Genomic DNA, 20,559 nt, shown 5'->3' with positions numbered 1-20,559 from the left:
TCTTGGATCATTCAATTTATTTTTCCATGTCAGTGAATCAGGTAATATTTCCACTTACGCCTAAGTTCAGTAGTATTTATAATATACCAGAGCAGTGTTAAAAGACATATCAAAGCAGTCAAAGGAATTAATCATCACACTATGATTTGGGGGCTGGATGTGTGCTGCTATAGAGAGCACAATCCCTTCATTCCTTGGCTAATTAGAGTAGGAGGCAGGAGCATCAAAGTACGGGCCTTAATCTTTGGTGGTGTGGGGTTTCATAACAAATATGAAATTTGATAACTAATCAAATACTTGTTCTAACATTTCCAGTACCAGTACCATAATCTAAATCCTTTTATGGCTTCTGAAAGTCTGAAATTAAATGTTTTCTCTAGAGTCTGGATATATCTGGATAAGTCTGGATATGATTGTCTTCAGGGCGAGCCCCCATAGCTGTGTTTAGGACAGTTTTCTGGTTAATTAAAGAGCTTGATGAAGTAACACTGTGACATACAAAAAAAATCAAGTCAAATAACATGAGATGAAACTATAAAGTAAGGAATAACATAGAAGAGCTGTAATATTTAATAACTGTCGTAGGCAATGTAAATATATATATATATATATATATATATATATATATATATATATATATATATGCCTTGCCCGGGCTATTTTGGAAGCATCTGACCATCCAAACATTTACGAAAAAAGTTATTTCCTAATCCATATGAATGGATGTTACTTTTAAAAATGCACTGGGATCGCCCCCTACAGTTCTTATAATTTACAGAGGTTGACTTATAAAATGTCAATAGAATAGAAAGGTTATGGAAATACATAAAACTTGCAAAACAAGGGAAGCACAAAGGCATCAGCCTGAGTTCAAAGATGAATTTAAAACATAGGATTGTTCAGAGTTTCATCATAAAGAATCTAAAACATTTACCAAACTGATCCATTAATCAAAACTTTCAGTTAAAATGTTAAAAGAAATAAATGAGACTGCTGACTAAAGCATTACTTGTGTGTGTTTTAAGATGTTAAGTTATGAAATAATTTTCAGAATGACTGAGGCTGTGTGTAGCGATGATCTCAGTGAAGTTTGAAGTGCTGCCAGGACAGGACACAAAAAGCAAAATAGGTAAGAAAAGGCCTGCAGAATAAATAGGATTGATCATAAATTCTATTTCCAAGATATAAGTGAATGAGTTTTCCAAGGAATGTGTGACACCATTTTAGTGTGTAAGGTCAGTAAGACTTTTATCTGCTTCTACCTTTGTTTAATGGCCAACTTACACAAATTATGTGCATTACATCAACTGGTTAAGTAATACGGTATGATTTATTTTATAAACAGACCTTTGTGTTTTGTATTAGAAGGTTTTTACCTTGAAATACTGACATTTCATCCATTCCAGTTATAACTCCCAACTATCCTACAATATCCATTAATTCATTCTGATTAATGAAAAGAGTATTATCTCACTGCAAGACTCTCAAGAATTTTTGCTGCTAGCAAGAGAATATTTTAAAGACAGCACAAAGCACTTCCACAAAAGATTTCTTTTCTTGCAAAATCACCTCTTAATCCCTTGAAAGAATGTTTTTAGACCTGTCCTTTCTAGCATCAGTATGCCGAAGCACAAATCTGCTCCATGAATCTTGGCGACTGTCACTTGGAGCGACCCCTGTGTGTGGCACACATATTTGCAAAAGATATTTTAGAAACCATTCCCTCTTCTTTTCCTGGGATTTATAGGAAGATCTGCCAGTGATGGACTGAACCTCACCTTCCAATGGCTTGGGTAGAAAATGAGCTGCTGGTTTTGTTTTCTTTACTCTGTTTCCTTTCATGACCTGCCCCTCCTTGTTCAGCCCCAAGAACCAGGCCCTTCCGGACTCCTGTTGTCTGTAGAGCATGGACGAGTAGATTACATAATAATTTTCAAAAACAGACTCCTTGAATTTGCACTCCGGTGTAAAAAGTTCCTGTGGGAGGAAAAGTAAATGTTAAATGATATCTCTGAAGTGCTGTTTCTGTTTTGTTAACTCATGAACACCTCTTGATTAGTTTAATATAAGACTTATAATAAGGTTCTGTTTTGAGACCAGAAGATCTGTTTTCCTCTAGATGACCTCCAAGTGAAGTTATTTCACCTCTCATGGATGCCTCTCTTTCCCTGTTTGTGCAACAGGGATAGTATATCTTCAAATACAGAGGAAGCAGCACAAACATAAAAACACTATTTAAAATATAGGTATAGTTCTTTCTTGCTTTTCTGCAAGGATATCCTTGTTTTTCTTGATTAAGAAAGACTGTGCTAAAATAACATTGATGAGAAAACAATTGTTCAGTTTTAGCATACTCAGCAGGTGTAATAAATGCAATAAAGTCCCTCTATGGTTTACAACAGCTAATATTTAATGCTTAAAAATTGATGTTACCAACATATTATAAAATATATTATTTCCTAGAGTAGGCCTTGGGGCCGGTAACACTGCAGGACAACACTATTTTCATGTACAGATTTCTGGACAAAGAAATGTAATTCCTATTGACATCCTCAGCATTCATGTCAATATTGTTAGTGTTTCCAAAAGTCACGTTCAGTAACAGAGCAGTTGTTCTGAACTCTTTATTAAGATTAACCTATGCACTAACTTCTAGACCCAGTAGCCATACTCTTTTAACTTTAAATAAAAACAAGTAGTAAAACAATAGTAAAATAAAGAATGTAAACATATATTGGGACAGTTTACCAAGGTCCTTAGGGAAAAAAAACAACAACAACAGCAAAAGAAACAAAAAAAACACACAAAACAGCAAGTTAATAAACAAAATTACATATTTTAATGTACATTAAATTTAATTTACACTTTTTATCATGAGAAAATGGGATTCTGTGTGGATGTAGACTGATTTTCAGTCTTTGGTCATGTCTGTTGAAGGTTGCGGACAATAATCCCATCATAAAAGGAGAAGATGGAAGTAGGAAAGTGGAAGACGGCTTGCTAAGCCTCCAGAGCACAAAGTTCTTAGCCCTAAATCCTCTTTTTTTTTTTTTTTTTATTCTTATTTTTATTTATTTATATTACTTTCAGTTATCTTTCTTAAGAAATAAAATTCTGGAAATATAATATATATTCTCTTCTCCATCACAGTATCTTTTCTTTCTTTCTCTACTTCTCTCTGTCTGCTACTGGCTCCTTGCAATACTCAGTTAAAGCTCAGCAGATGTTTTCAGGATCTGCAGCCCAACATCAGCTGGCTATATGTTTTAAGAATTTCACAGCTGTTTCTGTCTTAACGGTTTTCCTTTCTGGAAATCAAAGTGCCTAAAGATACACTTCCCCACCTGGCAAAGCAGAGATGGAAGTACTCTTCTGTATTTGTACTAAATGTCACTTAGTGCACAAACAAGTTTTCTTCTAATGTTATGGGGTATACAGTATTTGTATTGTCATGGCTTAAGTTACCACCTGTAAGCAAAGCTGTCTTAAGTGATTAAGCTTTCTTAATTATGGAGTAACTTTTAGCTTCAAATAAAAAGAATTAGTGTATTTTCTCCAACAGCACACTAAAAGCAGTTACTGCAGCAGGCAGGAAAAAATCTGGGAACCTGCCCTGAAACAGGTCGCTTTGTGTGAGCAAGTACACTTAGGGTCTATAGGTAACACCTAAAAATGAAAGATATATTCTCTGATGTGTGCAATGGCCATCTTTTTGCACCACCACTTCTTTACCACCTATGTGCACGGATGTATTTATGCACATATGCAGAAATGCAAATACAATCTGTACTAGAGGCACCAAAAACCCATGAGAGGAAATTTCTTAACAGCAACTTCTCCTTTGCCACGTTTTTTTTTTTTTTCTCCCCCTGTTCCAAGGCGGCTGCTGTTTTTGCTACTCTCCTTTCCCCTCTGCTGATTTCAAATCACAGTAGGGCTCAAGGAGACTCAAAACTAGAAGGCTGGGTGGCATGCTGGAGGGACTACCTGCTACACCCTAGCACAGGTATTTACATGCAAGTCATGTTCCTCAGCTGTTGAAACAGCAGATGCTAATCAGGAATTGCCTACACAGATCTCCTCATTACCTGCTTCACTGCAAAAGCTACCCCCTGTGCTCCCCACTACATTTTATTTCCTTGTAAAAGCTCAATTACCATAAACACTACTTCTTAGCCAACAGTCACTTTTTGCTATAAACAAAAGCTATTTGTCCTTCTCTACTCCTCCTCACTGGATGACTGCCTGTGAATAGTATTTCTTTCTTTCTTTATTTATTTATTCCCCAAACAGTATCCATTAGGACACTTAAAATTCTGTGAAAACCATATCCCATGTTTGAATTAAAACCAGCTCTTTGCTCAACTCCATTATTTGGCATGTGCCGTAGTGTCTCTAGCACTGCACAGCATATGAGACTTTAGGTATTTTACTTTACAAAATAATAATAATAAAAAAGGACTGTATCAATACAGTTACTTATATACTTATATACTCCTGGATTTAGGCTGATAGTGATAGACTGGACAAACTGGCATCACTACTATTGCATAGTTATAAAAATCAAAGTAATAGTCTGATGATTTTTTTTTTATTTGAAGGAAGAACCAAAGCTGAATGACAGTGTTCTGCCCCAAATTATTGCAGCTACTACTCCAGATGAACTGGTAGTACAGCAGTTTTGGACAGGGTTTGCATTCATCCAGTCTATTAGGATGCAGTTCTGCCTGGGATAAACTCTCAATCAAAAAGTCACTTAAATATATTCTAGATTAAAGCATGATGCTAATAGCTTCAGTGAAGTGGAAAGAGTGAAAATTAAGCACCTGATGATGACTATACTGAAATACAGCCACCAATTCCTCTGCAACTTTCAGAAGCGACTTCTGAAATGGGCTCCTCCCTTGGTTTGAATATTTCTGACTTCTAAAGCCTTGCCACAGACACCATCTCAGGTGGCTGAAAAAGCTGCTAGCACATGTATTTTCTCCAGTAAAGCAGCCCTAGCACCTAAAATGATGCTTTTTGCATGTACCTAGGCCAAGTCTAGCTCTGCAGAGCTAAGCCTCAACCCAGTAGGAACTCTCAGAAAAATGACTATCATGGGCTAACAGCACTCTCTTCAAAAAAAAAAAAAAAAATCAACTACAGCCCACTTTATTTGAAGTCACTGTTAGAGGGAAAACAATATGATGGCATTTTATAAGAAAAACTCAATGAGAGCACTCCCCTAGGCTACCTGCCTATCTATATCCAGACAGAAGGAATCTAAATCTGCATCTGAGTGACATGAATCATTTAGATCTTCCCTGCAAGAATGACTTTTTGGGTTTTGATCACAGGACAATCTTTACATTTTGTATTACAAAATCAATGAATTGCAAAACCAGACATGACTTGCAAACAAGAACTTATGCTCAGAATTTCTTTTCCAAGGTCAGTACTCAGATTTAACCTGTAGTCTTACATAAAATGTGGTTTTCTTCTGTCAAAGCAACATTTGAAAAATAAAGTACATGCCAGCTGCCAATTTCCAAAACCCCAGGAGAGGGCTTTGGCTGTAAACTGCAATCAGTTACAGCTTCCTGGGTCCTATGGAAGTGAAGGATGTATTAAATTGCACCTTGCTGGGAAGAATTGTCACTTGAATATTTTTGCTAGCTTCCCATTAAGCTTTTGCTTGGTGTGAGTCTTATTTGGAGATATTATAATTCTCCTGGTAGCTGTAGAGTTCATAAGTATCATAATACATAGGTTGTGAGTTCCCCTCTTGGGATCAAAAAGTTCTGCCACTGAGGAGACCTTAGTTTTGGGGCTACTACCAGTGTTGCCAAAACTCCTCATTGTAGTATTACATCATGATAGCAGAGCCTTAGCTCACGGAGTCATGTGCTGACGTCAGAATCTGTTTTCATTAAAGAACAAAACACTTTTTTTTTTTTAAAAAAAAACACTTTATCCACCTCTCAGGAATGCTGAAAAAAAGGAGCTCAGGTTACCCATGCTGTTGATAAAAACAGGGATTGCTGAGAGGCTATTCAGATGACCAGTGAGATGAATTCCCTGCCAAGTAATGTTTATGTCTGTCAATCGGAGGGTACAGTTTGATGAGATGTAGCTAGACCTCCATGCTAATCAAGAAGATGCCACACTAGCAAAGGGCTGTAGTTCAAAATCAAAGTACAGAAAGCTTTACTGTCCCCAGAATTGTTGAGTAAATAAAAACATTTGAATGAGTTATCAGTGTAACTTCCACTTGCCAGTCTTTGACTATTTCATCTGTTCAATTTAGCTAGCTTTAATACTGCAATAGTCATTTGTAGCGACTGTTTTTCACTTAAAAAAAAAAAAAAAAGCATATAGTTTTCTGTTACAGCACTCAGAAAGAAGAAATAATTATGCAGCTCTGAACAAGACACCTGTGTTGTGAACCATAGAATTGCAAAGTAAAAGCATGAGCTAGCCATATAACTTCTAGATATTGTTTAAAAATTATATGAACTCCTCCTGCAATTTTAAACTATATCTGTATTCAGTAAGTCAACCAGTAATGACCTGGCAGGACTGTCCAAAATATAGCCTTTCACTGCACACCAGGAGGGATAACATAAGGCCATGGCTCTACCACAGTCATCGAAAGGCATGAAAGAAGCCCCATGGACAGGGCCTGCTACAAAAGTTGCCTGCCATCTGCTCCTGAACCTTCAAACCTCTTTAGATTTGTTCTTTATATTGAAATATAGGAAATGAGGGTATCATTCTAGTTACAGCTCACAGAAGTGATATACCTAGCAGTCAGCCTCTTGAACTGCAGCCAGCAGCACATAAGGAGGCAGTGGATTCCCCTGGAGATGGGCACAATGGGACCCGCTCATCCCACCAGGCAGCAAATGCACAGCTGCATGTTGAACGAGTTACTCCATGGTGCTAAGCAGAAAACACACCAGTAAGACAAACTCAAAGAGACTGCCAGGTGAGGAACAGCCAGTCTAATCAAGCACAGTAGAAAGACCTGATTACCGATCCATTTCAGAACTCAATACCAGTTTTAATCCTGTTTTAATCGTATTTATTATTTGCACTTTGAAGTCCAGCTGATGAAACAGGGCATCGATGCTTTAGAAGTACAGACCAAGCAGAGTCTGCCTGATGCAAACACCTTACCATTCAAATACAGAGTGATAGAAGGTATAAAGAAACAAAACACCCCAGCAATGATCTCAGCATGCTAGTAGCTGGTTATCAAACATTTTTGCTAGGAATGATGACAAATGAGTTCTAAAGAGAGGCTGGAGAAAAGACAACATTAGTTCTGCAGATGCTTATGGGAAACTTCTGCAAGGTGAGAAAAACAGCACAGAGTAAGCACAAAGGTATTTTGGGGGTGTTAGAGGCTAGCAACACAGGAACCAAAAGGAGGAAGCAACATTTTGATAGTGGATAATAAGGTTGGAAATGACTCATGAAGAAGGGCCCTAAAATTAAAGAGAAGCAGTCTGTGTTTAATGAGGAGAAGACACTCAACAGAGAAGAGAAATAGAGTTAAAATAATGAAGCTGGAAAATGAACTTTGTGGCAGGCTTCTGAAATAAAACAGCGGGGGTGGTACTGCATTTGTCAGTGCAGGAGGGGAGGACACTGGAGTAATTGAGGTGTGGAACGATGAGATCCCAGACAGCAGTTGCTGTGTTGTAGAAGGGTAAAAGGCACTGTCATGCAACAAAAATCAGGAGATATGGAGGCTTCACCTGCTTAGGAGAACTGAAAAATACCTAAATCGACATTTATCTGACTTGCTGCACACTGAATTGGATTAGTTGGGCTGTTGTCTTGCAGAATGCTTATTTGACAAATGTTTATATAAAAGAATAAAAGATCTACTCAAGACTTCCCATCCATAGCACCATTTTTTTCCAATTCTTAAGCTGGCCAAAATGTTACAGTTCAAAATCATCTTGTCCAAGAGATCCTCTTCAATTGGCAGAAAACCCAACAACATATGGTTAGATACTGTCTTGATAAAAGAGAAATTGATAAAGCTTTCCCCGTATATTCAGAAGACATGTTGCTGATCTGTACCTAAAATCCCCTAATATAGATTTCATTTTTAAACATAGTAACAAGAACAAGAAAAGTTGGCAGAATTTTCTGTATGCAAACTGGCTGAATAAGATACCAAAGAAGAGGAAGACTGCAGGAGACTAGCTGCCATACTATGAACTTCGCAGCAACATTACTAACAAAGCTTCAAAATAAAAAGCAGTAATAGCTGAACCTGCCAATCCTACAGGCACCCCATGAAAGCAGCAAATGCTCAGAAGTCTGTGTACACATATTTCATGCTCTTAAGACAGAAATTTTTCTTAATATACTCTTAACAGTCAGAGAACACCAATATTGTCTTTTCAGAGCTAGTGTTATTTATTTTCTCCGGAAGATTCCTAATACAATTCCTAAATAAATAAGTAAACAAACACAGGACGTGATATCATGCAGAAAAGAAACAGGAATGATCCTGATGGTTAAAGAATCATTGAAAGTGCAGTCAAGATGCCAGCATGTAAAAGCAAAACTTTTAGCTATAATTCTTGTCTCTCATCTTGGACCTTCTCAAAGACATGATGATGTGAATATCACTGCTTGTACAAAAAAAAACAAAACAAAAAACAAACAAAAAAAACAACGGCATTCATGTGAAGGAAAGAAGGGATTGTGCATAAAAATTATGGAAAAACAGCTCCCACTTCTTATAAAATATTTTCAGGTTAAGAACTGATAAAACAACAACAATAAAAACCAACTTCTGACTAAATTTAGGCAAAAGGAAATGTGAATCAGTGCTCTTGCAAATATTAGCACTTAACTGGCATTCTAATTAGCAGTGATCTGACTGGTAATATTAATAATGTAGCAATTCTATTATTCATGTACATTCATGAGATTCACAGTAAGGTCAAGAATAAAAGGCACACAGCATACACAAACTAGCAAAAAAAATATCTTGGACAGGTTTCTGTGTGTTTAAGATGGTGTGTTTAAGATGATTGATTGCAACCTGAATTTAGCTTCATTTTCTGTCCAGATTGAAACAGAACATAAAGCAGTTTGGATTACAAAAACTTCATTGTTTCATAAAAAAATAAGTTGCTTTGCTTGCAACCAGCAGTGATGGTTGTATTAGAATATAATTGATCACAGGCAATAACGTCTTGTATAGAAGGCGGTACGCATACTCATCACTTCCATAAACTTACTATTTGCAAGGCTAAATGTCAGATAAAAGAGTATTTTAAATAATAACTTCAAGAATGATCCCAAATTACTAGTTACAGAGGCTTGTACAACTCTTCTCTCTCTCTCCCCATCCACACACAATATTATATCACAACCAGTGCTGAGATATTTATGTGCTTTTGATTGATACCTACACTTCAGAGTCATCAACTCAGCAGGACATGGATGGAATAGAACAAAATTCCCTTGATGCAAGTATTTCTGATATATGTTATTTAATGTTGTACAGTTTGACTGCAAAAGAGAACTAATGTTTTTGAAATGAAGCCCTTAATGCAGAGCTAAATCATGACTCTCACATTAGAGTAAGTGGATCAAGGTTGTTTAAATTCAAAGATATGCAAAAGGAGGTTTGGGGGAAGAGGCCTGGAAAAGGTACCTAATGTTTACAACTGTGTTTTTAGCATTTACATGCCAAAACTAGAATACATCAAGAGAAATGATAAAAAAATGTTGCCTCACCTGAAAATTAAAAATTAAATTTAGAAATATTAGTGATAAACCAGATTTGTAAATATGGGTTTAGAATGGGCTGCAGCCCACCCACAACCATCACACATTGTAGCATGTGGTCAAGTGTAACATCCTCCTTAATCTCCACAGACATATAATGGGGGGTGACGTTATTTTTTTTGCTTCAGTCCCACTCTGAAATTCCACAGAAATTTATAGTTTCTGGCTTGAGTGCATCCTTGGCTTGAAAGGAAATGCAGCCAGAATCCTTGTAGCAGTGAAATGATATATTCTTTCTTTCCCCCAGAGCATAATCTCTTCCCCACCTAATCCTCAGCACCTAGTTTCCCTTAAAATTTAAATTTGCAGTAAAATCTGCTTTAAGGTTTCAGATTAAACACCAGCTATAACTCTTTGCTGTATCAACACAGAAAGACATCTTTTATCTCCTGTACACACCTGTGATTAAAGAAATCCAGTATCAGTAAGACAGGTACACACCCCAAGGCACAACTAGAAGAAATTGTGTGCATTGTAGGGAATATTTTCTTCTGCTACTGTTATGGGATGTTCCAGAGAAGAAAATGAGTAAACCAGCCTATCTTTCCCAGTCACTTCCACTCAGAACACCCACGATTCATCAGCATGTAGACAGCACCAGGTTCTCAGCCGGAAAAGGCCAGTGCCAAGGGAAAAATGGGAAAGCACTAAATTAAGACACTGAAAGGAAGGACTTAGCAACAGAGCTGTAGAAACTAGCCACAGTGAGTGAGGGAAGAAAGTATCATCCATTGCCAATCAATCCACTGTTCAATCCACAGGTAAATAATGTAGGAGTAGCACAGACTGCTCTCAGATTTAGACTGAACCTTTCCAAGTGACAGTGGAATTTTTTGACACAATTTTATCCAGACATTTAGTCATCACTGTAGACAATCTTCTGTGTTCAAAATACCTCAAATAATATAAATCATTATGAAAACATGCAAAATAGTTATTGAAATGACCAAGTACCAAAAAAAAAACACCCAGGGGATAATTGTTTCTTACCAGTTATCATAAATGAAATTCTGCTCCCCTGCAATACACTGTAATGTTGGATAAAGAAAACTGATTCCAGTTTTTGTCACTGTGTGACTGGTATATTAGCATTAATTAGCTACTATTATGCAATGTCAAATGGGGCAGTATATTTTCATAGACACACTGTTGTTATATAGTATTTGCAGACCTCGTTGAGTACAATAGTATGATATCTCCGTAACTATCTACAAATGCAAAAGTAAACATGAATAGATGGGAAAATTCTGAGGTATTCTGCAAGGTATACTTTAGACTCTTTCAGTTCTACATGTTCCTTCCAAAAGATGTGTGAATTTATGAAATTTTTAAATGGGTGTCATTTACAAGCTGAGGAGCTAGAAAAAGTCACAAGAACACTCCGGTTATAAGAAGTGGCCTACTTTAGTGTACTTTTTTCAATTTCTTTTTTTTTTTTTTTCTTTACAGTTGTGAGCTTGTTTTTCTGCCTGCAGTCTTCTTTCTATGATCTCTCAGTGCATGAATTAAACCACTTAAAGAATCAACTATTATAAAAGATAGGGACTGGAATGAATACAAGCCTATTAACTTAGGTCAGTCATTTGAACTTGTTGATATCTCTTTGTCAGCCTTTTGCTCTTTTATGCTGGATGTCCATAAGGATAATGTGAGAAACAAGACCAGTGAAACCTCAGTCTAAGTTGCAAAACCATTCTGTAAGAAATGTATTCAGTTCTCCAAGAAAATGCGTTAGCTAAGTCTTCTTTCAGTTTCATGACTCAAACCAGCTACAGCTGACCACTGAAGGCAGGAAGGCAAAGGGAACAGAGACCATTTTGTCAGGTGTTTGTTACTTAACTCTTGTTATGTAGAAAATATGTATTTTAGGAGAAAAAGAACTGTTATTTGCTTCTTTCACTGTGCCATGTCTGTCAAGAAAAAGTAACATACGAGAAAAGTTGCCCATCTTTAAATTATTTTACACATAAAATCCCTAATTTTCTTGCTAATATGTCACAATCCAAGTTGCTAAAAATATCTATATATATGTCTCTCATGTAAACAGTAATTTCAAAAAAAAAAAAAATCTTACATGTTTTCACTTCATATACTTCATTCAGAAATCTAAAAATATTTTCCTGCTATTATTTAATTCTCATAGCATCTACACAACTGTTACTTCAAGGATCCATTTTTAGAAGAACCTTAAAGTACAGAGATTCAGACCCAAACTTTCAAAAGATGCACAGTGAATCAATACCAAAGACAATATAAAATCCATTCTGTCTCCTGTTTTAACTAAACAAATAATGGGAAATAAAATGTCAGCCACTAAAAGATATTTTTGGAAAGGCATCACACTGTTAACCAGTCAGAAGTGGTGAAAAGAAACAAGTTAGACAGCTTTGTGTATATCATTACATGTTAAGAAAGAAGAAATTTAATGTATCTCATTAAATAGGAGATGATTATATGCAACTTGTAACATACACTCAGCAGTGATGCTTGTTTTTTTTATGGATGGGTAACAGCAGGATGATTATAGATACATCCTGATGCTCAGATAAAATTCCTCTTTTAGCAACAAGACTATGAAGGTTGATTATGAACAATGTGAGTATATAGATGTCTGGCAAAAATCATAAAAGGATAAAATTCAGAGTGGTAGCAAAGGATTGGGGCTTTTTATTTGCTTCAGTGTTGCAATGTGTATTGCAGATTAAAAAAAAAAAGTTTGCAAATACTATTAATAAATAGCATTCATAGCAACAATAAACAAAGCAATATTTTTATAAATAGTTGCTGGCAACTGAGTAATAATCAATGTCACTATTTGCTCAAGGTGTTAGAAATCTGACAATTTCCAATAAAATCATTCAGCCCCTTGCTTTCTGGCCTCCACCTACTTCATTGTATTTTATAGCATATTCCTATAATTGTCCTGTGGAAAGTCAAAGCTTAATATTGCATGGATGACAGCATATTGATCCTAGAACAGTTTTAATCTATTGATGAACAATCGTGGTGAATAATAAGATATGTACAAATCTAACTTTTAACCCTTCTAATCTATATATCAGGAATGTAGACTGCAAAGGGGAAAAACAAAACAAAACACTTTTTTTGGCATCTGCAAAACTAATGGGAGTTTTGAATCTTCCCTATATACTATTTTGTATCCCTCCTCTATATCCTATTGCTTTCCAACAGAATTCATTATACCACGCCACACACGCTACAGCTTTTGCAAGGAAGCTCAGCTGTGGTGAATATGTTTCTAAGAAAACAATGTGGTTTTATACAAGACTATAGTTGCCTTTACTTCTGCTTGAAAATGCATTTATGTCACCTGTGTTCCTGAGAAGTGGAAGATCATTCTCTTTGCCAACATGACCTTAAAAAGGCATTATCTATTGACTTTAATAGCTAATTGCAAAGACAAACTGAGCTGGGAAACGTATCACTATTAAATCATGTGTGTAAAAAGAACTAGAGGCATAGGACCAGGGTCAAAACAACGGCCTACTTGATAGAGTAAGTCTATCTCTAACCCACCTTCAACTGGCAGAAGAAATGTAATCAATACACTAATGAAGGTGTTCCCTACTACATCATCTGTAAGAAGCAAGAGCAAACTCCCGAATGCAAAGGAAAGACTGGTTTTAGGTCTTACAAACAGCATGCTGATATATAAAGCATGTACATGAAAATATCAGGTATGTTGATTTCCAAGTCCATTGGAAATGCAATTCTTTACCTGTTTCACCAAAGCTGAGGACAGTTCTTCAGCTTCCCAGAGAACAGTTCTTTTACCTGTGGGTTACAAGCATGAATTTATCATTTAAACCCTGGTGCTTTAGACACCAGAGGCTCTTGATAGCTCTCACAGCTTTCCTTTACACCTTTTTTTTCTAATTTCTTATGCTTTACCTGAAGAGCTTTTGGGTTGTTTCTTTTTCTCCTTAGCCAGGGTGGTGAGCCTGTGCTCTAGCATGTGCCTACAGCAAAGCACTATTTCTTATGGCCAGAACTAACAGAAAGAAAAAATGGTTTGTTATTCTGAGAGAAGCTTAGAAGCTTGGCCCTAAGTATATGTATATATATTCTCATCAAGGAAAAGCAAATGGTGTCCCACCATTAGACCGTGCCTTAATTCCTCCAATGCAACATTCCTTGTAATTACTTCTCCTAGATATGCAAACTAATTTATGGAGTGTCACGTTGTCAGGCACTGTCTACACTTTTGTAACATTCTGCCTTCTTGCTTACAAGATCATGATTTATTTATTTTTAATACTTGTTTATCGAAGTTCCATTTTTCTTCTCCATTTCCTTTAAGTCTTTCAAGAACCTTTTGAACCGTATTTTCTCTTTCTCCCACAATAATAAAAACTACAGCATATTAAAAACATTGTTACAGGTCATATGAACTTTTTCTTCCTGAAAATGTCACAACATGTTGTACAACTTGTACAACAACTTGTACAACATGCCCACATACACTGAAAAATGTATCTGTTTACTGTGTTCTCAATCAGGGCAAAGATTTGACTTACTGCTTACACTTTTATCTTTTGAGCTATAAACATACTACTCTGTTATCATCAGTTTTATCTCGATTTCCATTTTTTCCCACTGCGTCCCAAAGGCACTGTGTGGTATGTGTCCTTAGAATAGATAAAAATGGTATATGTGTTCTGCTCTTAATTCTTTTTTTTTTTTTTAATTATTATTATTTTTATCAGTTATTGACCTGAAAACATTTTATGAAAGGTGGAAGCTGTTTTCCCATAATTTTTATGCACAATCCCCCCCTTCCTTCACTTGAGTAAGTCTACTGAAAATATAAAAACCAGGATTTGGAGGACTCTAATCAAGAAGGTGCCATGATACTTCTTTCTCTATTGTCCCTCTTGCGACTGGGTTAATTCCTTCCTTGCCATTGTATTTTTAAAAGTTCTGAAGAATATTAATTTATAGAACTTGTATCCTTTCATACATTCACTGACAGACCTATGGAATGGTCTCATTTTAATATTATTTCTGCCCTGCTCCATCTTCTCTTCTGAATTGTATGTGCTTTGCCTTCTGCATTGCATCATGACAAGTCTAAGATCTAGGGTTTTGTGGGTTTGTGGAACTGGTGTTTTTTAAATGTTATTTATTTATTTTGCATTAAACTAATTCAGATTCCAGCAGGCCATTATTCTTTCTGAATTTCAGTCCCTGTATATTTTCACATGAATTGAACATTTATAAATTTTTCAGTCTCGGTCTAGAGACAAAAGGCCAAATGGGTGCTGAATATGAATGATCCTTCTGTGCCTAAATGACACCATCCTAGGACCAGAATAATCCAACCAGAAAAAAACAAGAACATGTTTTTAGTGTTTTGTTGTTGTTTAATGTTTGAACAATGCTTAAACAGTACCACCTTTATGAACATTTAGGGTTGCCTTAATGATTACATATAATTTTTGTATAATCCAGTTTGGTTTAGATATTGAAATCGTATTTCAAATACATTTATGTAGCTCTTGGATGTATAGGATAGTGCACCAGGCCTATACCAAAGAAATATCAAACATGCACGAGGGATGGACGAATGAATAATTTTTCTCTTGAATGACACAATGTTTTTTACAAAAGTCAACTAAAACCAAATAAATTCATTCAGTGATTTCAATTTCTTAAAATTAAGCAAACGTGAAGATAAGGCATCTATGCTTAGAGCCAAATTTCAGTGCAATTTATTTACCTTTCTTTTAGTGTCTGTCTTTCACATTGGTCTAGATAGATACAAGAGCCTGATTTTCTGTAAAGCCTGTGTAGAAGAGTCTTTTTTTCAGTACTTATCACAACTGAATTTTGTCCTCCAATTGTATAAATATATAAATAGAAATGGATGTATTGTTTTGTTTTTACCCTAACATTCCCAATACAGTTTCTTTTGTATAGTCAACAGGCAGTTTTTTCTTGCTGCTCATAATTCCTTACAAATCATGATTTTCAAACATAACTTCATCAAAAAGAAAGTTAAAACAAGCAGCCTTGGAACAAGCAGTCAGAAAAGAAGACATTAGATTAGCAGAATATTTTTCACCAAAGCATTTGCATTTCTCTAGGGCATGGGGGTGAAAGAGAAATCCAGCATCTATAATTCCAAAATATATTTCACCACAGGGAAAGACAGATGGACCGGAGAAAATAGGAATTATTTTTCCTGTTTTAAAAATATTTTTTGATAGTGTTGAAGTACATTTTTCATTTGCAGGAAATAGGATAACATGAGATGTCATTCAATACTTTAAAAATATTTTTTCTCCTACATAAAATATTGTACAAGATATTGGGAATGAAAAAAAATCAATTGTATACATTTGTATTTTAAAAAGTTTCTTCTGTATGTAGCTGTAACACATTGAATATTGTAGTAGCCTTTAACTATAGGTTTAGATACATAAGCTCCACTCAGGTCTGCTTTTCCACTGGGACTTGAGCGGCTGGTAAGACTGAATGAGTGTCACGGCTGATCTCATCTGTGCTACTTTGCAGCAGCCCCAGAGGGATGTCCGGACCACCACATCTCTATCCATGCCCTCTGCTGTACTGACATGTCCCTCATGACAAGGTGCAAGCCTGCAGAAGTGGCTGTTTCCACAGTGGAATAAAGGCTGAACATGCAACAAGCTTGCTGTGCCCATAATCTCCAAGTGCTAAGGCAAGGACAGAACACAGCTACATTTTAAAATGTGCAAAACCAATGATTTTTGGAGGAAGAAATAAGAGAAAGGGAACATTGACTGCAATAAATGGAAGATTTTACAAATTATTTTTGGTGTTATGCTGCCTTGTTTTCTTTCTTTTTCTGGAACAGAGAAGATGTGGATGCCCCATCTCTGCAGGTGTTCAAGGCCAGGCTGGATGGGGCCCTGGGCCCGCACACCAAGTTTTGTGCTGATGGGATGCTGTGCTGCATGCTGGCTGCACATATGTGTGCAGGTGGGGCAGCTCTGCTGCTTTTTGAAATATTGTTCATAGAGACCTCTCCACCTATATATCCTGCAACCCATTCAGGTTTGTTTCTAGAGCTTCTTCTAAATTTAGTGACACAGACTTTCATTTTTCTTATCAGAAACAGTACCTGGGACCAGCTGGACAGTAGGTAATGTAAATTTCCCTGCTTTGCCCAAAAAGGTAACAAAAAAAATGTTTCCTCCCCAAGCTGTGGACCTCCAGACCCATGAAGGGGACATAGCAAGATCTGGGAAGAGAAAGAATGTGTTTAGAGGGCAGTTAAGCCACCATAGATGTTTTGCAGCCCATGATTGTAAGAACAGGCAGGATTCTGAATAAACCACTTATTTGAAACTTCCAAGCAAGCAGTACATTTGCTCATGATGCACCCAGAGGAGCACCGTCCAGCCCCCACCACAACGGATCAATTCATGTCAATGAAGCTATTTTAGAAACTGAAATTAAGTAAATGGATTCTTACTTAAAAGAAAAGGGGGATAAAGCCTTCTACTTTATTTTTCTAACCTATCACTATACCCAGAATGTTATTACAGGTATTCCATTATTTGCTCCTATCAATAATAACAGAGAAATGCAATATTTGAGAAAAAAATAATATAAAAAGAGATCCCTTCTCTACCCACACAGTGTCTGTCTCCTGCCTGACACTTCTGAGGCTCATGACTTGTGCACCACCCACAGTTGGCATACCTTTTTTCTGAAGAGTCCTCCGGTGTCTCAGCACATATATCTGCTAAACAAGCCTGGCTCGAACCTAATTTACATTGGATTACAAGGCAGAGATAAAATTTTGAATTACTACACTGATTGGAAAACTGATATAAAATACTTTGGGTCCTCACTGTGGGATAAAAATTAACATTTTAATTACTCATCTCTGCATGCCTAATAAAAGTATATTTCCTTCTTAAACTGAAGGTGAGTTGTTCTCTTTAGTTAAGCTCTAATTTTTTCATTGATTAAGGAAACAACTACACAGCTACCTCTGGCCAGAGACTCCATCAAATACCAACCAGTAAATATATGACGTGGTTCTCTGGGTGTACAACTAAATGCCAGTGATCTCCTAAAAGAGATTGCCTTTATTCAGGGTGGGCACAGCCTCATCAGCATTCATCACCCTTTGGGGGAAACCAGTGAGGCAAGATAGAGCAAACAAGGGGAAGCTTGATAAAGCAAGGTGAGGCAAGACAAAGCAAACAAGAGGAACAAGATAAAGAAGGGGAAGGGGAAGGGGAAGGGGAAGGGGAAGGGGAAGGGGAAGGGGAAGGGGAGGGGAGGGAAGGGGGGGGAAGGGGAAGGGGAAGGGGAAGGGGAAGGGGAAGGGAAGGGAAGGGCCGGGAAGGGAAGGGAAGGGAAGGGGAGGGGAGGGGAGGGGAGGGGAGGGGAGGGGAGGGGAGGGGAGGGAAGGGAAGGGAAGGGAAGGGAAGGGAAGGGAAGGGAAGGGAAGGGAAGGGAAGGGAAGGGAAGGGAAGGGAAGGGAAGGGAAGGGAAGGGAAGGGAAGGGAAGGGAAGGGAAGGGAAGGGAAGGGAAGGGAAGGGAAGGGAAGGGAAGGGAAGGGAGGGGAAGGGAGGGGAAGGGAGGGGAAGGGAAGGGAAGGGAAGGGAAGGGAAGGGAAGGGAAGGGAAGGGAAGGGAAGGGGAAGGGAAGGGAAGGGAAGGGAAGGGAAGGGAAGGGAAGGGAAGGGAAGGGAAGGGAAGGGAAGGGAAGGGAAGGGAAGGGAAGGGAAGGGAAGGGAAGGGAAGGGAAGGGAAGGGGGAGGGGAAGGGGGAGGTGGAGGGGAGGGGAGGGGAGGGGAGGGGAGGGGAGGGAAGGGAAGGGAAGGGAAGGGAAGGGAAGGGAAGGGAAGGGAAGGGAAGGGAAGGGAAGGGAAGGGAAGGGAAGGGAAGGGAAGGGAAGGGAAGGGAAGGGAAGGGAAGGGAAGGGAAGGGAAGGGAAGGGAAGGAAGGGAAGGGAAGGGAAGGGAAGGGAAGGGAAGGGAAGGGAAGGGAAGGGAAGGGAAGGGAAGGACCAAGTGACATAGCGAAAGTGTATGTCTTGCCTGATTCATTTACGCTAGTTTCCCTGGACTTTTTAAGAGGCTTCCAAGCAATGACTTTGAAGGCCCCTAAGTCAGGTAAGGCCCTGAGCATAACCACAAGCAGAACACAGTATGGGGTTGTTACCAGACTGCCAGTAGATCATTTCCCTAGGACCAGCCTGGCTCCTGCGAGGGATGAGGAGCCTAGTTCAGGAAGCACATGGGCTGTGGCTGGCCATGATGACAGGGGGGATGCGGCTTCTTTCCCTGGTACCCTCTGGGGGTGTGTCCTGGTTTCAGTTAGGACAGAGTTAATTTTCCTCCTAGTAGCTGGTAGGGTGCTATGTTTTGGATTAGGATGAGAAGAGCGCTGATAACATGCTGATGTTTTAATTGTTGCAGAGTAGTGCTTACACCAAGCCAAGGACTTTTCAGCTTCTCGCTCTGTCCTGCCAGCAAGCAGGCTAGGGGTGCAGCAGGAGCTGGGAGGGCACAGACCCAGGACAGCTGACCCAAACTGGCCAAAGGGGTATTCCATACCATCTGACGTCATGCTGAACAATATATAGGGGTGGCTAGCCGGGGTGGGGGGGCCGGCTGCTCAGGGATAGGCTGGGCATCGGTCAACGGGTGGTGAGCAATTGCATTGTGCATCACTTGTTTCGTACACATTATTATTAGTAATACTATTATTATTATTATTATTGTTGTTGTTGTTGTTGTTATTTTCCTGTCTTAATAAACTGTCTTTATCTCAACTCACAGGCTTCGCTTTCCCGTTTCTCTCCCCCATCCCAGAGAGGGAGGGGGGAGGGTGAGCGAACAGCTGTGTGGTGTTTAGCTGCCGGCCGGGTTAAACCACAATGGGGTGCCTGTCCAGACCCCAGATTTTGGGGTCTGTTTGGAAGTTGCCATAGTGTATAACAGCAGTAAAACTTGACTTAAGCTTCCTAGATAAGTAGGCAAGGTCTGATGGAAGCTAAATATTATGTATTTCTTCTCCCTTGTGACAAGCTATAGGACTCAAGGGAACAGCATGAGGATGCAAGAGGGGAGGTTCAGGCTGGGTTGTAGGAAAAGATTCTTCATTGAGAGGGTGGTTGGGCCCAAGCCCAACTGGAACAAGCTCCCCAGGGAAGTGGTCACAGCACTGAGCCGGATTTAGTTTAAGAAGCATGTCTCTCTCAGACACATGGTCTGATTTTTGGGTGGTCCTGTGTGGAGCCAGGGGTTGGACTCAGTGGCACTTGTGGGTCCCTTCCAACTCAGGATATTCTATGATTCTATCATTTATTTTTGTATTCTTCTAAAGGAGCCCACAAACCGGGTCAGTGGGTGAAGGACACTGTTCTTGGCTGGGTCACAGCTTGGTTTATGAACATGATGATAAAATTTCTCTCCCTTCACTGAAGCTCAGTGGATACATAGGCTTTCATTATCTAAGCCATTTCTTTATTATGCTTTTATTAGATTTCTTTTCTAAAATCATGTCCTCGAGCAACTGTGGTTTTACATCTTTCTAATACCCATGGAGTATTTCTTGCTCCGATGTCACTCCTTGTTTATAGCTCAAGGTAAAGACCTTCTGTAAGTATCAACACAGTTAAAAGTAAATAAAACAGTTAAAAGTAAATAAATTGTTACTTTTATTTAATGAAACATTTTTCTTTACTGATAATTCACTGCTTCAAAAGGACAACAGAACTAGTAA

At 38.3% G+C, this 20,559-nt stretch overlaps 1 protein-coding gene and 1 long non-coding RNA gene across 6 annotated transcripts in view; both read right to left on the bottom strand.

Moving 5' to 3' along the window:
- The window catches only part of FGF14 (fibroblast growth factor 14), a 411,758-nt gene that overhangs the window by 2,440 nt on the left and 388,759 nt on the right, over positions 1-20,559 (bottom strand). For all 5 annotated transcript variants that reach the window (XM_040537873.1, XM_040537865.1, XM_040537898.1 and 2 more), the window contains one exon: positions 1,779-1,977. In XM_040537873.1, coding sequence (XP_040393807.1) covers positions 1,779-1,977 — 199 coding nt within the window. The remainder of the gene's footprint in view (positions 1-1,778; positions 1,978-20,559) is intronic.
- Positions 13,731-18,002, bottom strand: LOC121060266. The gene is made up of 4 exons (XR_005814763.1): positions 17,841-18,002; positions 17,518-17,581; positions 16,934-17,053; positions 13,731-13,819 (listed from the first exon to the last, which is right to left on the bottom strand). It is a non-coding gene; the product is annotated as an uncharacterized LOC121060266 (long non-coding RNA).

Source organism: Cygnus olor, chromosome 1 (assembly GCF_009769625.2).
Source record: "Cygnus olor isolate bCygOlo1 chromosome 1, bCygOlo1.pri.v2, whole genome shotgun sequence".
In the NCBI taxonomy this organism is placed as follows: Eukaryota; Metazoa; Chordata; class Aves; order Anseriformes; family Anatidae; genus Cygnus; species Cygnus olor.
This window is presented reverse-complemented; position numbering and strand designations above follow the sequence as displayed.